The sequence below is a fragment of the Rhinolophus ferrumequinum genome, chromosome 11, assembly GCF_004115265.2.
Source record: "Rhinolophus ferrumequinum isolate MPI-CBG mRhiFer1 chromosome 11, mRhiFer1_v1.p, whole genome shotgun sequence".
Classification (NCBI taxonomy): domain Eukaryota; kingdom Metazoa; phylum Chordata; class Mammalia; order Chiroptera; family Rhinolophidae; genus Rhinolophus; species Rhinolophus ferrumequinum.
Window position 1 is genome coordinate 51,029,764 of NC_046294.1, and position 21,319 is coordinate 51,051,082.

General features: G+C 36.9%; 1 protein-coding gene across 6 annotated transcripts in view; it reads left to right on the top strand.

The window, feature by feature from the left end:
* Positions 1–21,319, top strand: part of EMSY (EMSY transcriptional repressor, BRCA2 interacting) — a 91,770-nt gene that overhangs the window by 62,749 nt on the left and 7,702 nt on the right. For 3 of the 6 annotated variants that reach the window (XM_033120356.1, XM_033120359.1, XM_033120357.1), the window contains 8 exons: positions 1,065–1,201; positions 3,632–3,805; positions 5,438–5,636; positions 12,811–12,975; positions 14,703–14,858; positions 15,785–15,826; positions 18,109–18,260; positions 20,146–20,709. In XM_033120356.1, the coding sequence (XP_032976247.1) occupies positions 1,065–1,201; positions 3,632–3,805; positions 5,438–5,636; positions 12,811–12,975; positions 14,703–14,858; positions 15,785–15,826; positions 18,109–18,260; positions 20,146–20,709 (1,589 nt within the window). The remainder of the gene's footprint in view (positions 1–1,064; positions 1,202–3,631; positions 3,806–5,437; positions 5,637–12,810; positions 12,976–14,702; positions 14,859–15,784; positions 15,827–18,108; positions 18,261–20,145; positions 20,710–21,319) is intronic. The other 3 variants (XM_033120358.1, XM_033120360.1, XM_033120361.1) reach the window with 3 other exon arrangements.

Genomic DNA, 21,319 nt, shown 5'->3' on the forward strand with positions numbered 1-21,319 from the left:
ATGGGGGTCTGTCTATTGAGCTGACATTGGTAACATTTTGAAAGAAGATACACGTTGGTGATAAATGGAGTTCATTCGCATACTCTTTACTAATTGCCATATACTGTGTGCTAAGCACTGAGGAATCAGTGACATGAAAAGGTAACAGTGTGGAGCTCAAAGAGGCTTTCGTTTTGTTGGGGGATATACTTGGAGTGAAGACAAGGCGTGAATTAAAGATTTGTACCAGGATTTCCAACTTGGATAATGAGAAGAATAGTAGGGTACAAATTTGATAGATACGTTTCATAGGTAGAAGAGAAGCAGATTGTGGAAGAATCTGGGAGAGAGGGAAAGATAATACTATGTTTCAATCAGTAGATGTAGATTTCCTAAGTAGATCTTAATAGTTGGAAATATAAATTTATATACGTATATAAATTTATAAATTAATATAAATTTATATATACATAAATATATAAATTTATATTTATATATATAAATAGTATATATAGTTTCATCCTCACTCTTCAAAGTGCTGCAGATTATAAAAGCACGTGTTTAATCTGTGACTTGGTCTCTGAGTCAGTGTTTATTTTGCTTTGATCACACAAAAATTCGTGACTTAATAAATTTTCTCTAGAGTCTGGTGTTATGTGAGTTTTGATAAGTACTACCTCTTTTTTATGATCTTTCTGAAGAATTTTCCCATCACACTAGTAATACAGATAAAACACTGGGTTGGGGGAAATATATATCCTGGAATAGAGATTCTGATTTGTTTCAGTTAATTAGTCAGGAGAGGCATATTGACGGAGAAACTGATAGTGGTATTTTCAGGTTCTGAGTTTGGTGGGTCCTCAGATTCCCAAAAGACGACTGTAGCTAAGAGCCAATTCTTAATCTTCTCTCATTCTAGGACAACTTGTACTTTCCTGTTCCCAGCCTTCATTTTCATCCTCATGACAGCCTTCACATCACCTGGGGATGACATTGATGACATGTATGAATTGTGTACAACACAAACAAGTAATTCAGTATCACTAGTCCTTAACTCGGGCCTCCTTTTCTCCCCCTTTTCTAAGGAACGACCACCAAAATCACTACCATCCCCATGACTTCCAAGCCCAATGTGATTGTTGTGCAAAAGACCACAGGGAAAGGAGCGACCATTCAAGGCCTCCCAGGCAAAAACGTCGTCACAACGTTGCTCAACGCTGGGGTAAGTAAGAGCTCGAACTGAGGCCTCCGCGATCCCCTGAGGACGCTAAGGACCAGCTGTGCAAACATTTACCTCACGACTTCAGAACCCCGAAATGGTCACAGTGGCTCGATTTACCACCCCTGTGATGTAATAACTGTTCAAACACCAGCCACGGATGCCATTTTTCACAGTAATTTCTAAAACCTGTTGTTTATAGCTAGGCTGCTTATGACCATGATTTAGATGCTTAGCTTTATCCCGATGGAGGATTCCACTGGCTTCACTACAGGGGGGGGCCTCTGTGATCATTTTATTCCTGTATGTGGCCAGTGGAGAGTGGCCTTGTATTTGGCCTGGCCTGGGCAAAGAAAAGTATTTGGGATTAAGACTGAATTAATTGACAGGGATTTGTTACTCTGGTTTTTTCATTTTTATCCCTGAGCTAGTAAAAAAAAAAAAAAAATCAAATGGATTTATTTATAGTTGTTTGTTTATATTTATAGGTAGTTTTTAAGAGGTTTGGAGTTAGATAAACCTGTGCTTTGTCTCTTAGTATTGTAGTTGTTTGACCTTGGCTAATTTACTCAACTTCTCTTATCCTTAGTTTCCTCATTTGTTTGTTGGGGATGATGATCTCTACCAATGAGTTTGTTGATTAACTAGTAGCTAATTTGAAAGTGCTTAAAACAGTACCTGACACATAGGAAGTCCTCAATAAATGTTTTGGTTATTACTCTTGGTACTTAACTGTTGAGGCTGGTAATGTCCCTACTTCGCTAGAAAAAGAATGCTATACTTCACTGTAGTAGATCTGTCATAGCTTCCTAGGCATCAGTCTTTACAATGTTGATAGGGGGTCCAGCATTAGATTTTTTCATCATGTGGGAAAACATATTGTTCCTAGCCTGAGTTCACATAGTAAGCCAAAAGTAAAGTATTAGAATTTAGAGTTTTCAGAACTCTTTGTAGTCTTTATAGTTTGTACTTTCATAGAACTTGATATATGCGAGGGGATGCCATGTGCCCTTAGTCCTATGGTCACATAGATCTAAAGTCATGTGTAAATCCTAGCTGCTAGATATATCTAATAGCAATAGTTTGATACAGGAAATTATAGTAAAACAAGCAGAAAAGACTATAAGACCATCCTCTTTACCACATGTGTACACACACATCAGAAGAGCGTTTTCAAAAAATAGCCTGCTAGTTGGTTTTGATTGGCTTTGAATGGGTCATTATACTTGGACAGGGCCCATCAAACCATTTTAATAGATAGGCATGCCCACTTGCAAACCAGCACTCTTGGCAAATGAACTAGAGCTCTTTCCAGAGACGCTGCTGTGAAGGGGGCGTGTGTGTTAAAATAAGTAATCACACAATTGGCAGACACTTCATGTTTTCCTTAGATAATTACAGCAGATAATTCATTTTGTGATTTTTTTAAATCATATTTAGCTCTAAATTCATGGTGATTACCTTTTTGCCAGCTCACCTGGGTGCTTTATTTTTATTGGCTGCTAAATTTAGGCAGCCACATATTTGAATGATGATGACTAAAAATTAAGAATAACTGATAAGCTAAAACATTTCAGATTCTTTCCTTTTTATTTATGGATTTAATTTTTTGAATTTTAATAATTTAGTAAAATTACTGTATTCGAATTTAATTTAGTTTAGTTCAAGTAATGACCAGAAAATGGTGCTTAAGAATAAAGTACCAGATGAAAATGCAGAAAATGGTGAAAAGTTAATGGGCTTAAGCTATGGTAGCTAGTTAATAGACTAAAGTGATGTTAGTAACAGTAATAAAACATGCGAAATGCTCTAATTTTTTTCCTTTGTGTTTTCCCATATAACCTCAGAAAGAATGTTAATATCTTTGCTGATTTCATCTCTTGCCCATACTTTTTCACATAGATATTCTGCTATTTATCCTTATAATTTTATACTTGGGGAACTTAGGCAGTTTATTTTGTATGTGTACATTTAGCTATTGGTATAATGCACAATAATTCTATTATGTAAATGTTCATTACAGATAAATTAGAAAATAAAAATGAATGTGGGGAGTGGGGCAAGACCTATAATCCCAACTCTTAGAGAGAGAACCATTGTTAACAGTTTAGTATATATTCTTCTATAATTTTCTGACTCTTAATATATGTATTCTGTGAACGCGACAGTATAATTACTCTTATGTGAGTAATTTATGTTTTTAATTCACTCATCAGGAAATACTTAACACCTTGTTTGGACAGAAAGACTTCTAAGATCATTTCAACTAAGTCTAGGATTTTTGATCACCTGGAAACATTGTTCTTTGTTGCCCAATTTATAGTCCTTTTCCCATTGCCCTGGTAAAATCTTTCTGTGATTTTTTTCAGTGAAAGGACAGTTTTTATCATTTAAATGCATATAAATCTCATATAGTCACTTACTTCACTTTAGGGAGAAAAGACTATTCAGACAGTGCCAACGGGAGCAAAGCCAGCTATCATCACAGCTACAAGACCCATCACCAAAATGATTGTAACTCAACCAAAAGGAATAGGTTCCACAGTTCAACCAGCAGCTAAAATCATCCCAACAAAAATTGTTTATGGGCAGCAAGGGAAAACACAGGTATGCTATATAAGATATGGTGGTTTTTCTTGGCTCTGGTATATTTTAAATTCCTAAAATTCAAAGGTAGAAATTTGAATGAAAAGATCACTATTCTTTAAAAAGTCAGATTGTTAAAAGTTATGACTGAATGTGTAAGATTATCCATTTATTTTCAAAACCCGTGTTTCACTCTTCAGTACTTTTTTTTTTTTGATATCTAAATATTTGTGTCATATCATGAGCAAAGATTGGAGAAAAGAATCCCCTTGGAATAAAATTTGCTGAAGTTGTGTATATTATTTGAGGAGTATATGGTTGAGGGAGAAGGTGGTTATTCAGAATCTCTCAAAAGTATTTACTTTTTATAAGCTAATATGGCCATCAAAAGCACTTTGTTATAAATTTGCTTTACTTGAAACCTAAATAATGTAGAAACCAGAGATCTGTTCATTTTTTAACTACTAAGGGAAGTCTTCTGGAAATTTGCCTGGGAAATTGAGACTCAGGATTTACTCTTATGTTGCTGGGCTGTTTATTTTTCAAATACCTTAACTGCTTGTCTGAGAATATCAAGGAAGTAGTTAGCTTTGGTTGAGGAATGCTATCCTAGAATTTTTATAAAAGATAGTGATTTACTTATAAACTAATAATTTGCCTTTAGAATTGATTCCCTCAGAATCATAGCCATATAGTTTACTATCTAAACAAGTAAGTTTTGTGATGAGAAGTAAGTCCAAATTGTCTTTTGAGTTTCAGCTGTAACAATTTCATTTACTCCAACATCTAAGTCATAGTATAACCTATATTTTCATTCTGGAATTCTTGGAAATCAGTGACTTGAGTCTGAAAAGGGTTAAAATCTTATATATGTATGAGAGAAATAAAAAATAAATGTGGTGAGTTAACATTTTTATTCCATGCACCCAATTGAAGTTAACTTCTTGAGTCCAAATTTTGAAATGGAATGATTCAGTTTGAAAATTTTTTCCCATTTCACTTGTTTTAGTGTCTGTAGTTTTCACTTTTGCCAGGAGTTGATCTACCACATGTTCCATATTGCTTCTAATAGTTGTCTAATCATTGTTCCTCTGGGGATTTCTTCAAAGATGATTTAGGTTCCAAGTAAGTTTACTTTGTGCACGTGTCAATTAGGAATTTTATTTGGTTGCTAATGAAAAGAAACCTAAAGAACAGTGACTTACTTAAATTGGGTTTTATATTTATTATGTTAATAAGTGTTCAGAGGTGGGGAAATCCTAGGCTGTTATTGTGGCTCAGAATTTCCACTGGAAATCTAGGCTCCTTGTAGTTTTCTGTTCTGCTATCCTTAGCTTGTGGCTATCATTTCTACTATAGAACCTACAGGTAGTTAAAATGATTCCTGACGTCATTACAGGCAAGGAAAAAAGGGAGGAAAGGCTCTTGTCAGAATCATGGCTGTCACAATCTGGCATGTGCCACTTAAAACATACGTTGCTTGACTATAATTTGTTCATAGATTGAATTAGTCTTTGATGTACAATGCTGTGCCCACAGCATGTACAAAATGCTGTTTTCCATGTCTGGAAAATATTATTCATGACCTAGAAGTTTAACATTTTAAATAGTGCTCTAAAGTTTAAACTAGGTGTATTTCTTCTTTTCCTCTAGGTTCTTATTAAACCCAAACCAGTGACGTTTCAAGCTACAGTCGTTAGTGAACAAACAAGGCAGCTGGTCACAGAAACATTACAGCAAGCATCCAGGGTGGCAGAGGCTGGTAATTCTTCTATTCAGGAGGGAAAAGAAGAGCCACAGAGTTACACAGATAGTAGTTCCTCTTCTACAGAGTCCTCCCAAAGTTCCCAAGGTAAGATCCATTTTACTTCTGATTTATATAATTACTGTTGACATAGCGCCCTAGTTCCAAAATACTTGCATCTAGGAATTTCAGACAAACATGTATGCTTTGATTTGTTCAGTTCTTTAGATTTTATTTTCTTTTGTTTGATATGCAACCAGTGAGCTGAAGTTTTGTTTTGGTAAGGCTTGCCATTCTTTCTTGAGTGATATATGTTCATCAAATAATTGAGAAACTTTAGATGATGATTTTGACAGGTAGGTATTATCAAACTGTTTACAGCTGTGATTCTCCTGTTTGCTTGGGTAAGTAGACGTGTGTAAAAAAGCAAATACACTATTTGAAGTGGTTGTTACTGAACATTGAGAAAGAATCAAGGTGGCCAGAGATGGATTATAAATAAATGGGCTGTAAGTAGGGTGACTGTACATTGCAGTTTGCATGGGACAAGTCCTAGTTTATGTTCTAGCATAATTATTAAATAGCATTCCGTTTCACTCCCAATAGGTGTCCCGGTTTAGGTGATAATTGTATGGCTCTCCTAACTATCAGAAAGGAGCTATGAAGCCAGACATCATAGTAGGGAAGCTCTTTGTCCTCAGTGCTGTTTTAATTATGTTGTTCTTCTAGAAAGTCTCTTGAAATAAACTTGTGATCACAATTTTTGAACCTTCTACAAATCTAGTACTCCTGTCTATCAGTTACTTTAACCACCCTTATAGTCAGGCGGTATATTACGCCTATGCTTATACACTGATACATCTACGCAAGCTGTTTATCTTCCCTTGATCATCATTCCTCATTCACTCCATTCTCTCCACCTGCCTCCCCATTATCCTCTCTGAAGTGCTTTCTTACCATTTTTCTAATACAGATTCTTCATATTGTGCAAACATTTTATTATTTTAACTCTTCAGTGGAGTCTTCCCAGATGAGTCTTAACATGGTTCAAATTGGTGATTAATTCCATTAATTCAATCTGACAATTATTAGTTTATAGTATGTACAAGTCTTGTGCTAGACCCTACAAGGTTGAATAAAATACAGTTCTTGTCCTCTAGGAGCTTGACATCTAGAATAGGGGCTCAAAAAATACATTTCAACTTCAGTATAAGAATTCTATTAATAGCAAACCAAAAAATGCCAAAGGCTGAAAGTTCACACATACAGTGAGGTGAGGATGAGCAAGTTTCGTGAAGGAAGTAGCATTTGAAATGGTCTTTGAAAACTCATGAATTCAAAGTAAACAAAGATGTTGATTTTAACAATCAATATGGCACTCGTTTTATAAAATATGTAAAATATTTAGCTTAGAAGTTGGTGCTAAGAGGGGAACATGAACAAGTATATGTGTGTGTGTGTGTGTGTGTGTGTATATATATACATACACATATACATATACATATATAATCTCAGATTATTTTTTGAAATTGGTCTTCTTGTCCTCAGAGCTCTAAGTCATTCTTTACTTCCCAAACATGTCATTTCATTAGTGAGTCTTCAGATTTCATTCCAAAAATGGGACAAAAGTTTGGCTATTTTTGGAAGTGATTGAGTGAGTATAAGGTTTTCTGCTCTTCAGTCTGTTATTATACATGGCATCATCTATTGGTATTTATTTGTTCTCTATCATTGTTTATTTAAAAAAATATTCTATAATATAAAAACATTTCATAATTCACAATAGAAATATCAAATATAATTGACTATAAAGCCAGTTTTATAATCTGCATTTGCCGCTCTCTCCAAATCCTTGTATATCTCCTTAGTACATTAGCACAAAGACAAGGGGCTGTCCTATATATATATATATATGTGTGTGTGTATATATATATATATATATATATATATGTGTGTGTGTATATATATATATATATGCTATGATTTAAAGAGAAAGGAGTAAAGGTTTTAGTCAATCTAAGATCATTCTGGTTTTCAAAATATGTGAGGGTCATAACTACTCGGAATGTAAGCACTACAGAGCAGTCCATTTTTACTTTATATTGCTTTTGTAGTTGTTAGTCACCTCCCTTTTAGCAACATTTTCTTTTAATGTACTTTCAAACTTACAAAAAAGTAGCAGGAGGAGTAAAAGAATTGTATATACTCTACCTAGATTCACCACTAGTTTGTATTTTTCCCTATTGGCTTTGTTGTTGATTCTCTTTCTGCCCCTCCTCCACCCATATGTTTATCATTTTTAAATTTCTTAACCATTTGAGAGCAAATTGTAGACATTGTGACCTTCACCTCTAAGTACTTACATTTGTAGGTTTATATTTCTTAAAGTTAGTCTTTTTATAACTAAAATGCAATTATAAAAATTAAGAAATTTAACAATATGATGTATAATCTACAGTCCATTCAAATGTCATCAGCTATCCAATAATGTTCTTTATAATTTATTCCCCCAGTCCACAGTCCAATTCAGGATCAAGCATTGCATGGTTGCCTTTAATTGTCATGGGCTCTTCGTTTTCCTTTAACTTGGTATAGTACCTCAGCCTTTCTTTGTGTTTCTTAACCTTGACATTTTGGAAGAGTCGATTAGTTACTTTGTAGAGTATTCTTTAATTTGTTTTTGTCTGATTTTTTTTATGATTAGATTCAGCAGGAATTCCACAGATGTTTTGTCCTTAGTTTATCTCATCAGGAGGCACATGATGTCAGTTTGTCCCAATACTGATGATGTCAATGTTGATCACTTGGCTAAGGCGATATCTTCCCCTTGTTTTGCATTGTGAAGTTGAAGTTACCATATTTCCCTTCTAGATTAATACTAATTTGTGGAGATACTTTGAGACTATGTAAATATCATGTTCCTCATCTAACATTTATCAACTAGTTTTAGCATCCGTTGATGATTTTCTAAAATCGATTATTTAATATATTTGATAGTTGGCATTTTACTGTAAAAATGAATCCACCTTTTCTTGAATTCAGATCTTTTTTCTGGTGACTTCCTTTACACAAGTCCTGGAATAAAAATGTCTTTATGCCAAGGGAATTTCTTGGTTTCTACTTCTAGTTTCTAAATTTTCCCCACCATCTCCCACCCCCAAGAAGGAGCAGTTTAGGCCTTGTCCTATTGCTTATTCCTGAACTGTCTGCTCGCAGGCTGGCATAGAGGCCTTCGTCTTCACCTTATTATGCCACAGATCACCCTGGGCTCCTCATTCCTTCTGCACTGTGCTTCTGGAATTACTTTGGTCATTTTATTTTGTACTTGTTTGTTAGTTTGTAATAATTGTTTTCTTTTGCACAAGGCTACTAGCTTTTCAAGGGCAAGGATCACTGTATATCCACCTCTGTATATCCAATAATTACAGAGAGGCTGGCTAGCACTAAGTAGGCACTCAGTAAAAGTTTCACTGGGTGAACACACAGCAAAACGGCAGCCATTGCATCTGTGGCATAGTGTTAAGCTTCAGCCTTATAAACTCATTTTTATTGCCTGAGTCCAAAACGTTTCCTTTCTGAGGTTCCCTCTAACCTTGTGGGTGGGCTTTTTGAATGGTATATGCGTGGAGTATTTTTAAATCTTGATGGATAATTAGGAGACCAGGCCTAATGGGTCAAAACCATACTTGCCTAGGTCACTTACTGAAGATTGGACCATATATCTTCCACAGCTCCTGAATTTTCGTTCCTAATTGGAGCTTCTTTTTTTTTCTTTCTCATTTGGGAATAGGCTAGCTTTATTGGGTTCTAGATTTTAAAAAATAAAAAAAGATTAAAAGTTTCTTATATTCTGTTTGTTTCCAACCTGCTTATTCTGTAGGTGGAAAACTCTAAAAGTTTGAATGTTGATTAGAGAGAATACAAGATTATGTGAAGTACAATGGAAGAGAACAAGGAGACAAAACCAAGGGTAGGGATTTAAGATGGAACAAGGCATGAGGCAAATACAAAACTGTATCCTATGAAGACATTGCTTTAAATAGGCCACACCTGGTTTTTAGGATGATTTTTCCAGAAGCTTCATGATCTGGGTAGTCATAGTGAGGGTGGGGAATTAATCCAGGTTAAGCAATACATACTTGTAGAACTTTTCAGAGCCATTATGTGCTAATATATATTGTGAAAGATGAAGTGTGGAGTATATAATGTAAAATGCTCCCCAACTTTTTGGCCATGGAACCTTTCTTTTGTAGAACATCTTTAGGAACTAATGTTCTCTGGAGCATTTTTGGCAGTGCCATCTAGGCAGTTACATACTGTGAAAACCTTAGGTGTTGTGACAATCCTTCAGAGGGAAGGCACATATTACATCATAGGAGGGATGTAGACATGTTGGGTTTAGTTTAGAAGAAGTGGTTTCGATGGGTAAGGCCTCTGAGAATCATTTTATATGAGGAATGCTTGGTGGAGACAGAACATTTATCATGGAGAAGAGAAGAGAAGAGAAGGATTGGGTTCATTTGGGGGGACATGGGAGCTGTCATCAGTTATCTTGAGGACCGTGGTGTAGAAGAGGGAAAAGAATTGGTCTTTGTGGATACATAGACAGAAACCAGACCATTGGGTAGAAGTCACAGGAAGACCTGTTTCCACTCCATATGAAATTGTTTTCTAACTGTCATAACTGCAGAGGTGGAAGGAAACTGTTTTGGAAAGTAGTGAGTTCTTTGGTGCTGGAATTCCCAGACTGGCTGGGATTTGTTGTGAAGATTTTAGCATAGCCTTGATGATAGTGTTAAATGAACGTTTAGATCTTTTCTAACTGAAAGGTCTCACAATTCTATGAAAGTGTGGTATAGGCATTTTATAGTAAAGATATAAATATTTGTTAAATGACGTGGGGGGAAAGATACCTGAGGGTCAGCAGACCACCATCCTCAAGAGAGATAGAGAAGTCCTTCAAAAAGAAACAACAGCCTGCCCAAAGAAAACAAAATCAATATACAATAGCTCTGGAATTTTTAATGACCATTAACAAACTGTAACCCCCACACCAAAAAGAAACGCTAGGCACAATATATGCCACACCAGGGAGGTATAATTTCCATTAAACTTCCCCCAAAATCTAGAAGACGAAAGCTACATAATCAAATGGTACTGTGAGCTCAGGCTGTCTGACCCTAGCCTCAGATTTAATAGGCAGTAGATTTATCCAGACTAATCATAAGCCGACAGTAGAGAGGAAAATCACCCAAGGAATGGTTTTCACACCCAGGTTCACACATTCATTCCGTGTCCCCGTTGTTGGGGTTGTTGCAGTAATACTTTATGATGGTCAGCGAGTCTTTCTGAGTATAGCTAGAAAGAGAGCGAGCGGTCTCCCCAGTCCCTATAGGATGATGTTATTTATGGTGACGTCTCTGAGAGGTGCTCCCATGTGAAAATTCATTTTCTAGTTTCTTTCTACCTTATCTCTCTATGAATGCAATCCTTGCTTTCCTCTAGATTTTCAATGTGTATAGAGTTGGGTTGCCAAGTCATTCTTTGCCTATAGGTCCTCTCACCTAACCGAGGGGTTACTTATATCATCAATGATTTCTTAAATTTGAGAAGTTAGGTCATACAAAAAGAATGATTCCCTAATATAATCAGTTCTCTTAAGTTTAAATTTGATGTATCTACTTAGATGAGTAAAGAAAAATTGTTATATGCTTCACATGGCATTTGGTGTTGCAGGATAGTGTCCTTCGATCTAGATTTTGGGGAAAGTTTAATGGAAATTATACATCCCTCATGTGGCATATATTCTACTCAGTGTGGTTTTTTGTTTTGTTTTGTTTTTTGTTTTTTTTTGCAGGGGAGCGTATAGTTTGTTAATGGTAATTAAAAATTCCAGTCCTATTGTATATTGATTTTGTTTTCTTTGAGAAGACTGGTATTTTTGTTTGTTTGTTTTGAAGAGTTGTTCCCCTGTCCCAGCTTTTTTGGACAACTTTGTGGTTTTAAAAATATAGTTGTTATAGAAGGTTGAACTTATGTTATATTTATTTTTGTTTTTTGGGCTACACGAATTTTTTTCGTTCTTCTGTGATGCTTTCACTGACCATTCCAATTCAAAGTAGTCTTTTTTAATATATATGTATTTATTTTATTTGCTCTCATCATTAGATTTTACCCCCAAATACAAAGCTATATGTATATTTTTTGTGTTTCCTTCATTATAATCTAAACTTGGGAGTGTGCCTTTATATATCCTACATAATTTTCTGTGTGGTGTCTTGGACAAAGGAGTTTAAATTTAACATTAGTCTACTCCAACCTGCTTACTCTGTAGATGGAAAACTCAATAAATAATGTGTTGCTTGATTTGATACACATTGAATGTTAACATGCATACCTGTATAGCATGAATATAATAAACCTTTGAATTAGGGCTATAATTTATTTTGAAACTAACAAAAAGTTAGAATTGAGGACTTTTTCAGGTCACCAGCACCACAACAAAACTAACATTTCTGTTGTCTTTCATAGTTACAAAGCTCTTTTTACATATATCATTACATTATATCCTCAGAAATTCTGGGAGGCAGAGAGGTGATTTTATTGCCATTCTAGAAATAATACTGAGACCCAAAGAATCAACTTGCTAATAATCGATAGAGCTGGAGCTGTAACCTGAGACTTTGAACTCCAAATGTTACACGTGCCCTATTACATATCATGCTGCTTCTAGATCATCTATCCATTCTTCTTGTCGGTAGACAGGATTTCCTTTCAGTAATTCGGTCATCCGATACTTACTGACTGAATGCTGACGTTGTATTACAGAACACATTTTCAGGAACGTTGGGGGTAAAAAGACTCCTACAGCATTTTGTTCTCACTCTACACAAACATGCACCCATCTACACAGATGCACACCTATTTATTACAGCAATTATCACACTGAGTTGTAATTTGTCTTTTTACATGTCTGTCTCCCCAACCAGATTGTGTGCTTCTTGAGCATCCTCTGATCACCATTGAGCTCCTTTATGTCTTCAATGCCAAATACAGACTCTGGCACCGAGGTGCCCAGGCTGTTGAATCAATGAATGAATGAATAATTGAATACAGACATGAAAGACATTATGCCTTCAGGGGGCTTATCGTCTTCTTGGGGAGATAAAGCATGAAATTTACAATAAATACAAAGGTTAAAAAAAAAAAAAGCAAGTTGTTTTTTTTTTTTAAGAGAAACTTTGTTTATAGGGTTTGTTTTTTTTTAACTAATATAAAACAGATTCCCAGCCTGTAGTTCATGTAATTGCTTCCCGGCGTCAGGATTGGTCAGAACATGAGATTGCAATGGAGACTAGCCCCACCATAATTTATCAGGATGTATCCAGTGAATCACAATCAGCTACTTCAACAATCAAAGCTCTATTAGAACTGCAACAGACCACAGGTATGAATCCACATGCTCAGCTGAATGAAGCATGTTATCTCTAGAGACGGGTTGTGCTAAAATACTACCACTGTTCTATTTTCTTTGTTATTATTTGAGCACATTTCCCCCCTCTGGACTTGTCTATAATCATTGGTACAGTCTGTGTACTTGTCAGTTCATTAAGATGTGCACGAGTACTGAAGGATAGATACAGTCATTAGAAAAGAGAATGTAAAGAACTCTTCTTTTCTGTCTTCTGCTTAAAATGGACAATCCTGTTGCTTCTTGTCACAGAAAGGAGTAGGTCTGTCACTTCTAAGCAGAAAGATAGATGCAGCACAGTTGCCAGTTGTATTCCAGCGTAGTAGCAGATTGAAGGGCTTCTGCCATCATTCTTGATATTAGTGGGGCAGTTTTATGGTCATAAAACACCATGAATGGCCCTTCCTAGTATTCTGATTTATTTGAATTTTACCTTCATATTTCTTTATATAACGAATCACTTGAGCTTCTATGGAAAGCTATCCTCATTTAACAAGATCCTATTAGTATTTCTAGTTACTAAATATCTTCAATGAACTCGAGGCAAAACCTGTATTATAAATACTGACTTTTCTACAATAATGGGTGAAAGAGTGTCAAAGTACTTAAGGGACCTTAGCGATGATCTCATCCAACCCTTTCATTTTATGGATAAGTAAACTGAGATCTAGAGAGGTTACCCAATTGGTTAGTGGCAGAGTGAGACTCCACATCTTTTGATTCCTATTCAGTGTCTTCTCTACTTGTGGGGTGACTTTTGTATTCTTTTGGTTTTGTTTTGCTTTCTTTGTTTAAATGATTATTTTGATTTTGTCACATTACATGCTTTGTGGGAATAATCTGAATGATCATTCACTGGACTTAATTACTAGTTACTGTTTGTTGTAACATCCACTCTACACTACCCCAAAAATACTAGCATTTAATGTAAGTCTTTGGTTAACCTTTCTGTATATTGGTGTTATTTTTGGCCTTAGTTGTTTCCTCGGAGCCCTGTTTTTGACATACTCAGCCATTTCCATTAATGCCTTATAGAGGGTGGAAACTGAACAAGTAGACTTTGTAGAAAAAAATGATAAGATATAAAAGTAAATCTATTCACGGAAACCATTCTTGATTTCAGACCATTCCATAAGACATTTTTATAGGAACAGAGAGTCCATTTTTTCCTAACACTAAAAATTTTTATTTTTTAAGAGTCACTGAAAACATTGTAATATTTATTTAAAATTATGTCAGATTTTTAACAGATCAAATTTAACTGATCACTATGTTGTACTATTCTGGGTAGATGTGCCTGAGAGCAAATCATGCTTTGTACTGCTTATTCACCCTTTGTTTTCAGGTATTGAACTCAAGGATACCAGGGACTACTTTGAAAAAGGGTAAAGGAAATGTTCTAAAGGGAGTGTCTACAAGAGAAAGAGACCCAGTCGCCTGGCCTAGTGATAACAGGCTGGGATTGTACTCTGATTGCATATGAGTCCTTCGTACTAGGCTGCTGGGTACTGTTGCACAAATGGTGGACTCGATAGCCATACATAGCAGTCTGCTTATTTCTTTTTCACTCACTGTCTCCTTAATCACTGCCACTGTGTCACCCCAGAGGTCGGGTTCATTATTCCCATGGACAGCTCTGGTTTTGGTACTTGTTTTGGTACTTGGTAATAAAAGTTGACTTTTCCCCTGACTTTTTTATGCAGTAAAGGAAAAATTGGAATCTAAACCAAGACAACCCACTATTGACTTGAGTCAAATGGCAGTGCCTATTCAGATGACCCAGGAAAAGAGACATTCTCCTGAGAGTCCATCAATTGCTGTGGTAGAGTCAGAACTAGTTGCTGAATACATCACCACTGGTAGGTGTCCTCTTAAAAAGTAGCATTACGGTAGGAGAGCTACCTTCCTGGATTATATGGGATGGTTGTTTGCGGGGGAATATATTTTTTATATTTCTAGCTCTTTTCCAGTTTGCTCTGATTGACATTGTCTTTGGGATTTACTCTGCCTTTAATGAGTAGGGGGGGGGAATCAAAGTATCTTTTATCTAAGAATAAATATTTTTCTGCATCTGAATTTTTAGTTTTGGGGGAGAGGACGTGGGTCAAGGAGGAAGAAGGTATAAAATCCACCCCTTTTTTAATGTAAAGAAAAAAAATGTGGAAAACTTGAAATTCCTGTAAATACTTAGGAGTTCTGGTGGAAAGCGAATTAGGTATTTGTTTAAAATGTGGTCTGGCAGCAAAGCACTAATGCGATTTTTGGATGGCATATATGGAGAAGCGGAGCAGGAAGGATAATAGAATCTTTCTCTCGTATTCGTGAGACCACACCTGGAATACTGCTTTCTGTTTTGGGCACTTCATTACCTTGAGATCTGAACTAGTTCAGAGAATAGTAACGTGAATAATGAGGGGTTAGGAGAAATGACTTAGGAGGCAATAATATAAATAACACCTGTCTTAAGTATTCTTAAGCAGTGATTAAAAGAGAACATAAAGTTACAGATATTTAAAGGCTATAAATACCAAAGCAGAAAAGGAATTCTTTGGCATCATTTTAGGAGATATTAAGACTAATGGGTTAAAATTGCCAAAAAGGGAAAATCCAGTTAAAGATTATGGAAAGCCATCTATCTACCATCTTTCTTTTGAGATACTTACCAGAAAGCTACATGAAGCCAAGGGCAGTATGTTGGGGAAATTAGTATTAACTTCTGGGGATATAGACTGGATATAATTAGATGAAAAGACCTATGATTTCTTCCCTTACTTATCCTTTTCAGAACGCACTGATGAGGGGACAGAGGTTGCTTTTCCCCTTCTAGGTAAGTGGTGTGCATCCATTTGTAGTATAACCAAAGGTAAAAGATGATTGTTTTTGGGGGAACCACCTAAATGGATGCGCTCTACTCTGATCTGGTAGAGGAAAGGGAAGCTCCACTCAGTGAAAGAGAGGGAGAGAGATTTTCCTGTTGCAGAATAGTGGGATTCTTTCTCAGAAATGAGCAGTTTGACATTGGAAAAAGTAAGAGTTGTTTAAAGAAATAAGTTACTGTTTTATGGTGTTTATACGGCTTCGTTAAGGTCACTTCAGCTGTTTTCCAAATGTTCACTCTGTGACCGCCTTCCATAATCTCCTCCCATCATAGCCTCAGCCACATGGAGCATTTTCTTTGACTTCACAGCCAGCTTTCTGGCCCTGGCCTCTTGTATTATCCTGCAGTGGGTGCTCGTTTTCTCTGACTTTCCTGCATTCTGGGTAATTACTCTGGGGAAGAGGTTTATAATATCTCGAATGAGGATTATCTTATTTCTTAATTAAAAAAATTTAATGTAATAATTATGAAGATTAGTATGGACAGCAGAAGTGATCTGATAATTTCATCAGAAATTATCTTTATTTTTCAAATGTCATTCATTTCTGATGATGCTTCATTAATAAAAACTTCATTAATTTGCTTGCTTAATTTTAATATTAGTATGATGTGTTTTTTTCTCCTATTCAGTCATATCGTAAATGATTTCAATAGTTGTTTTGATATAAACCCTAACTCCCTTTTTTTCAGTTTGGTTAAGCACATATGGAAAATTTTAACTCATATCATTTATAATGTACATATAACGCATGTGAAATACAGTGAGATACTACAGTACATTTATAAAAGAATGTTGATGGTGCCACCTATAGTCTCTTATATCACATGTAGACATGTACAGCAACAATAGAAAAACTGCATTTCTGAATATAGATAGAATGTGTTGTAGAAATAAACAACACTTGTTTATATTTCAATAGATAGTTTTAAAGTTCTGTACTTAATAACACATAAACGGCACTTTTATATTGATTTTTGTAGTGATCATCTTACCCTTCAATACCCCACTAGTAACTTGTCCAAGTATGGAACCCCTACTACTTGAAATTGTAGATCAAGATATATGAGCATTAGAATCATGGATTGTAGAGGGAGTTTTGACTTTGACATTCTCAAAATCCTTAGTCAATTTTACAGATTTGTTTTACTCTGTCTCTGATTCAAAAAGTTGGTTTCCCAGTAACCATAAGCATTTTTGAAGCTCTGTAGAATAAGAAGTGGTGAATGTTTATATTGTGTAAATCATTGAAATTGAGGCTGATGAAAGATGATGAGTTGACATCAGTGTAGATGTATAGTTTACTCCATGGGACCTTTGTAGCAAGAGAATAAGAAGTGGGGTTGTTGCAATCTGTATGTACTCTTATCCATTTGTCAGATGAGCTAACTTTGGGAAAATGGGAGAACTCTATTTTTCTATTATTTTGTTAACTTTATATTTTAGTATTTAACAATTTAAGGACCATTTTCAATCCATTACTTCATTTGACCCTCTTCTAGGTAGAAACAGAAATTATCTCATTAAAAAACAAAAATCAAACAAAACAAAACTTCTAAGTTTTAGAGGTTAAGTAAAGTTTAAGTGACCTCTTCAAATTTACATTATCTGGTTGGTAGCAGAGTGTGACAGAATCCAGATATGACTCTTGGTTCAGTTCTCTTTCTGCAGTATCATCTTGACCTCTTACGGCTTTAGGAACTGTAAGGCTGTGAGACAGTGTCACTTCATATGAAGGACTGAATGCTTCTGGTTTTTGTATTGCATTTGGAACTGGGACCGGGAGATTAAAGAACTTGTATTGTTTTACTATCCTTAAAGATATCAGTCTGGGAACTGATTACAGAAACTGATTATTGTTTTGTTACCTTAATGGGATAAAGATCATTGGAGAAAGTGAGTACAGCTCACAGGAGGATGTAACTCTAAGGGGTTTGTTCCTCTTTTGTGGTAATAGTTTTCACAGTGCTTCCACATACATTTCTCATCTCATTCTTATAATAGTTCTGTTATTCCCATTTTACAGATGAGGACACAGAGTCTCAGAGAAGATAAGTGACTTTCTCAGAGTCACACAGCTCATAGATGGGCAGGCTCTGGTCTTCTGCCTCCTAGTTCATAGTACCACACTTTCTCTGTGACGCAGTATCACAGACTTTTGTTTAAAATGACTACTGGTTACAGATGCTGTGGTGCTTTCTGGAGAAAATATCATCACCTCCTCTATTTTCAGTCAGCCATCGCTCCCAGCCCCAACAGCCTTCCCAGCCCCAGCGGACCCTGCTCCAGCACGTGGCGCAGTCACAGACCGCAACCCAGACTTCGGTGGTGGTGAAGTCCATCCCGGCATCTTCCCCTGGAGCAATCACCCACATTATGCAGCAGGTTGTATCTCTTCTTTTTCTTCCTACCTTCTGTAACTATCTTTTTCCTGAAATAAGGTTCAGTTGCATCTCGTAAGAGAAGAAATAACTGAATCAAAGAGTGTGTAGTTGTTTCATCTGTGAGGAGTGAGTAGAGGAAACGAATTGAGAGTCTTAACAAAGGAAAGTAATTAGTGTTCTTGGCTCCTCTGTGAGCTCTTAACATTTCAAAAGGATGGGGCTATCTACATGAATCTATGACATTAGAATTAGTCACTGTTTCTGTGTAGCTTACTGTTATAGAAGAATTTATCACTAAGGTAAGGTTTTCAAATGAAATAGAAGTTGGCTTTGTTCGCTGTTGGCTGGGTTTTTTGTTTTACTTTTTACCTTTATAATGAATCCTCATGGGAACATTAAGAATAAGTAGGTAAATAAATATTTGATTTTTTTTTTTTTTTTTTACTATATGTAACCAATTAAGGAGGAAAAGACTTAATAGTAAGGGGAATGAATTAATGTAGAACAGAAAATCTGGTACCGGGGTAACGGGGAAAAAGAAGCATATTGATAAGTTGATTTTGTGTCAGATACTGTGCTGTGAGCTTTAAATACATTAACTTGTTTAATTCTCAGTATGACCCTGTAAGATGGATGCACTATCCCTCTTACAAATGAGGAAACTCATGCTCATAAGTTAATTAACTTATCCTGGGTGACAGAGCCAGGATTTAAACCCAGAGCAGCCTGCTTTCATTACAAAGTGATATCATAGAGACCAGATTGAAGCGTGACTTATCATTAGTATTCATGTAAATCACCATCACTTAACTATTAGTAGTTGACCCTAATAGGAGGCAAACTACCTGAAAAACAATGAAGAAATTGTTGAATTAAAAACCTGTATGTGTAAGTTCATTGTGAGATAGGGAAGGGTTTCAACTGAATCTTGGAGTATTAAAGTTTAGAGTGGAGGTGCAACAGAGACAAGGCACCAGGAAGGATGGGCTTGGGGTGGTTCTCATGTCACCAAGGGAAGCCAGATGGACAGAGGTTTTTCTGGGTGTCAGATCTCAGTCTGCAGCCTGGCCCTCCTCTGGCCGGTTCTGACATTGACCTTTCTCAAGACACCCAGAGAGGTCAGACAGGCTGGGCCCAACCATGTCACTCAGCATTGAGGCCTCCTCCCAACACTATCATAACCGATACCCCGCAGTCTCCCTTTCCACTGACAGGAGGGCTCTTGTCCCCTCCCCACTCTACTTCCCTCCCGGAGCCGAGTCTCTGGGAAGCTGTTGTCTGTTGGGCCTGCAATCCGAGCGGAGGGGCGAGGAGGCTGGTGCAGAGGGTTGTGGAGGCAGAACTTTGTGAAGCGTATGAACCATCTCCACTCGGAGCAGAGAGGCCCTCTGGGGGGACTGGGAGGGACTCATCCCTCAGACGTCAGTTCTTACCTTCTGGACAGCGCTGGCCGTGCACACGGCCAAGTGGGCTTCTCTGAACCTTGGCTTTTCTTGGCCTCACTTCTGGGTTGCTGAGTCTTTCTTTGGATGGTTAACACCTGTGATGACCAGGCCAGAGAGCTGTGTCCTGAGCCAGGGAGCCTTTTCATCTTTTTCTGTATTGGGCTGTGCTTGCAGAGCAGCCTAATTCCTCTTACCTATAAGTTCTGGGCCCTCTAGGACTTTACTTATAGAAGTGAGAAGACTGGCAGAGTTGAAATTACAAGAGTCTTAATCTAAAGCCCCCGTTAGATTTAGAAACCTGAAGTTTCTTGGTCTTTTTAAGCTCTTTCCTCTGAAAATTTTTACATGACTGTCATAACCAAGTCTTTTCCAGTTTGAGGAAAACGTAGCAATGTAGCTGTTTTTCTTACTTCATTCTTCCTTTGTGCCTTTTTCACTTAGGCATTAAGCAGTCACACTGCTTTCACCAAACACAGCGAGGAACTTGGAACTGAGGAGGGCGAGGTTGAAGAGATGGACACTTTAGACCCTCAGACAGGTCTGTTTTACCGATCTGCCCTGACTCAGGCACAGTCAGCTAAACAGCAGAAACTTAGCCAGCCCCAGCTGGAACAGACTCAGCTGCAAGTGAAAACTCTGCAGTGTTTCCAGACTAAACAGAAGCAGACCATCCACCTACAGGCAGACCAGCTCCAGCACAAACTCCCGCAAATGCCCCAGCTTTCCATCAGGCATCAGAAACTCACCCCTCTCCAGCAAGAACAAGCACAGCCCAAGCCAGATGTACAGCACACACAGCATCCCATGGTGGCCAAAGACAGGCAGCTTCCTACCTTAATGGCACAGTCCCCGCAAACTGTAGTACAGGTGCTTGCAGTGAAAACCACGCAGCAGCTCCCTAAACTGCAGCAGGCTCCGAACCAACCAAAAATCTACGTGCAACCCCAAACCCCCCAGAGCCAAATGCCGCTCCCAGCCTCGTCAGAGAAACAGCCGGCAAGCCAGGTAACGGAATATTGATAGCATGCAAAGTTAAACTTCTCTGTTCACGGAAAAAATGAGACCATCACGACCCTATTGTGATTAGCAGTGCTTTCTCCGGGCAAGAGGAAACTCTGAAAGCCTCATTACGCTGGTGTTAATTTGCCCCATCAGAAGGCTGACTTTAGGGAAGAAATACACACATTATTATAGGAAGAGAGAAAAAGCATGGCCCTCAGAACTTGATTTTCCAGGCAGTTTTTAATGAAATCACTTCAGCATTGATCAACAGTGCATAGAAGCGATATCCTTAAATTTATTTTTTAGATATAAATTATTTATTTCCATGCCTGTAAACTCTTATTTCTGTGGCAGTAATGCTAAGTAAACTACAGTCTTTTAAGTAGTTTTATTGAATGTCTTCCTTTGTAGTTTATATCATCACCATTTAGTTAATAAATTATCTTTTAGATTTATCTTCTAGATTGCAGAGGCATTTTCTGTGGATATTCAAAAGAAAAATTATGTTAGGGCAAACAGTGGCTTTGTAGTAACGTGTGTGTATTATAAATACATATACATAGAACATGTTTGTAGTAAATGTATTTTGAAGCAGAAGATTTAAAAAGAACCC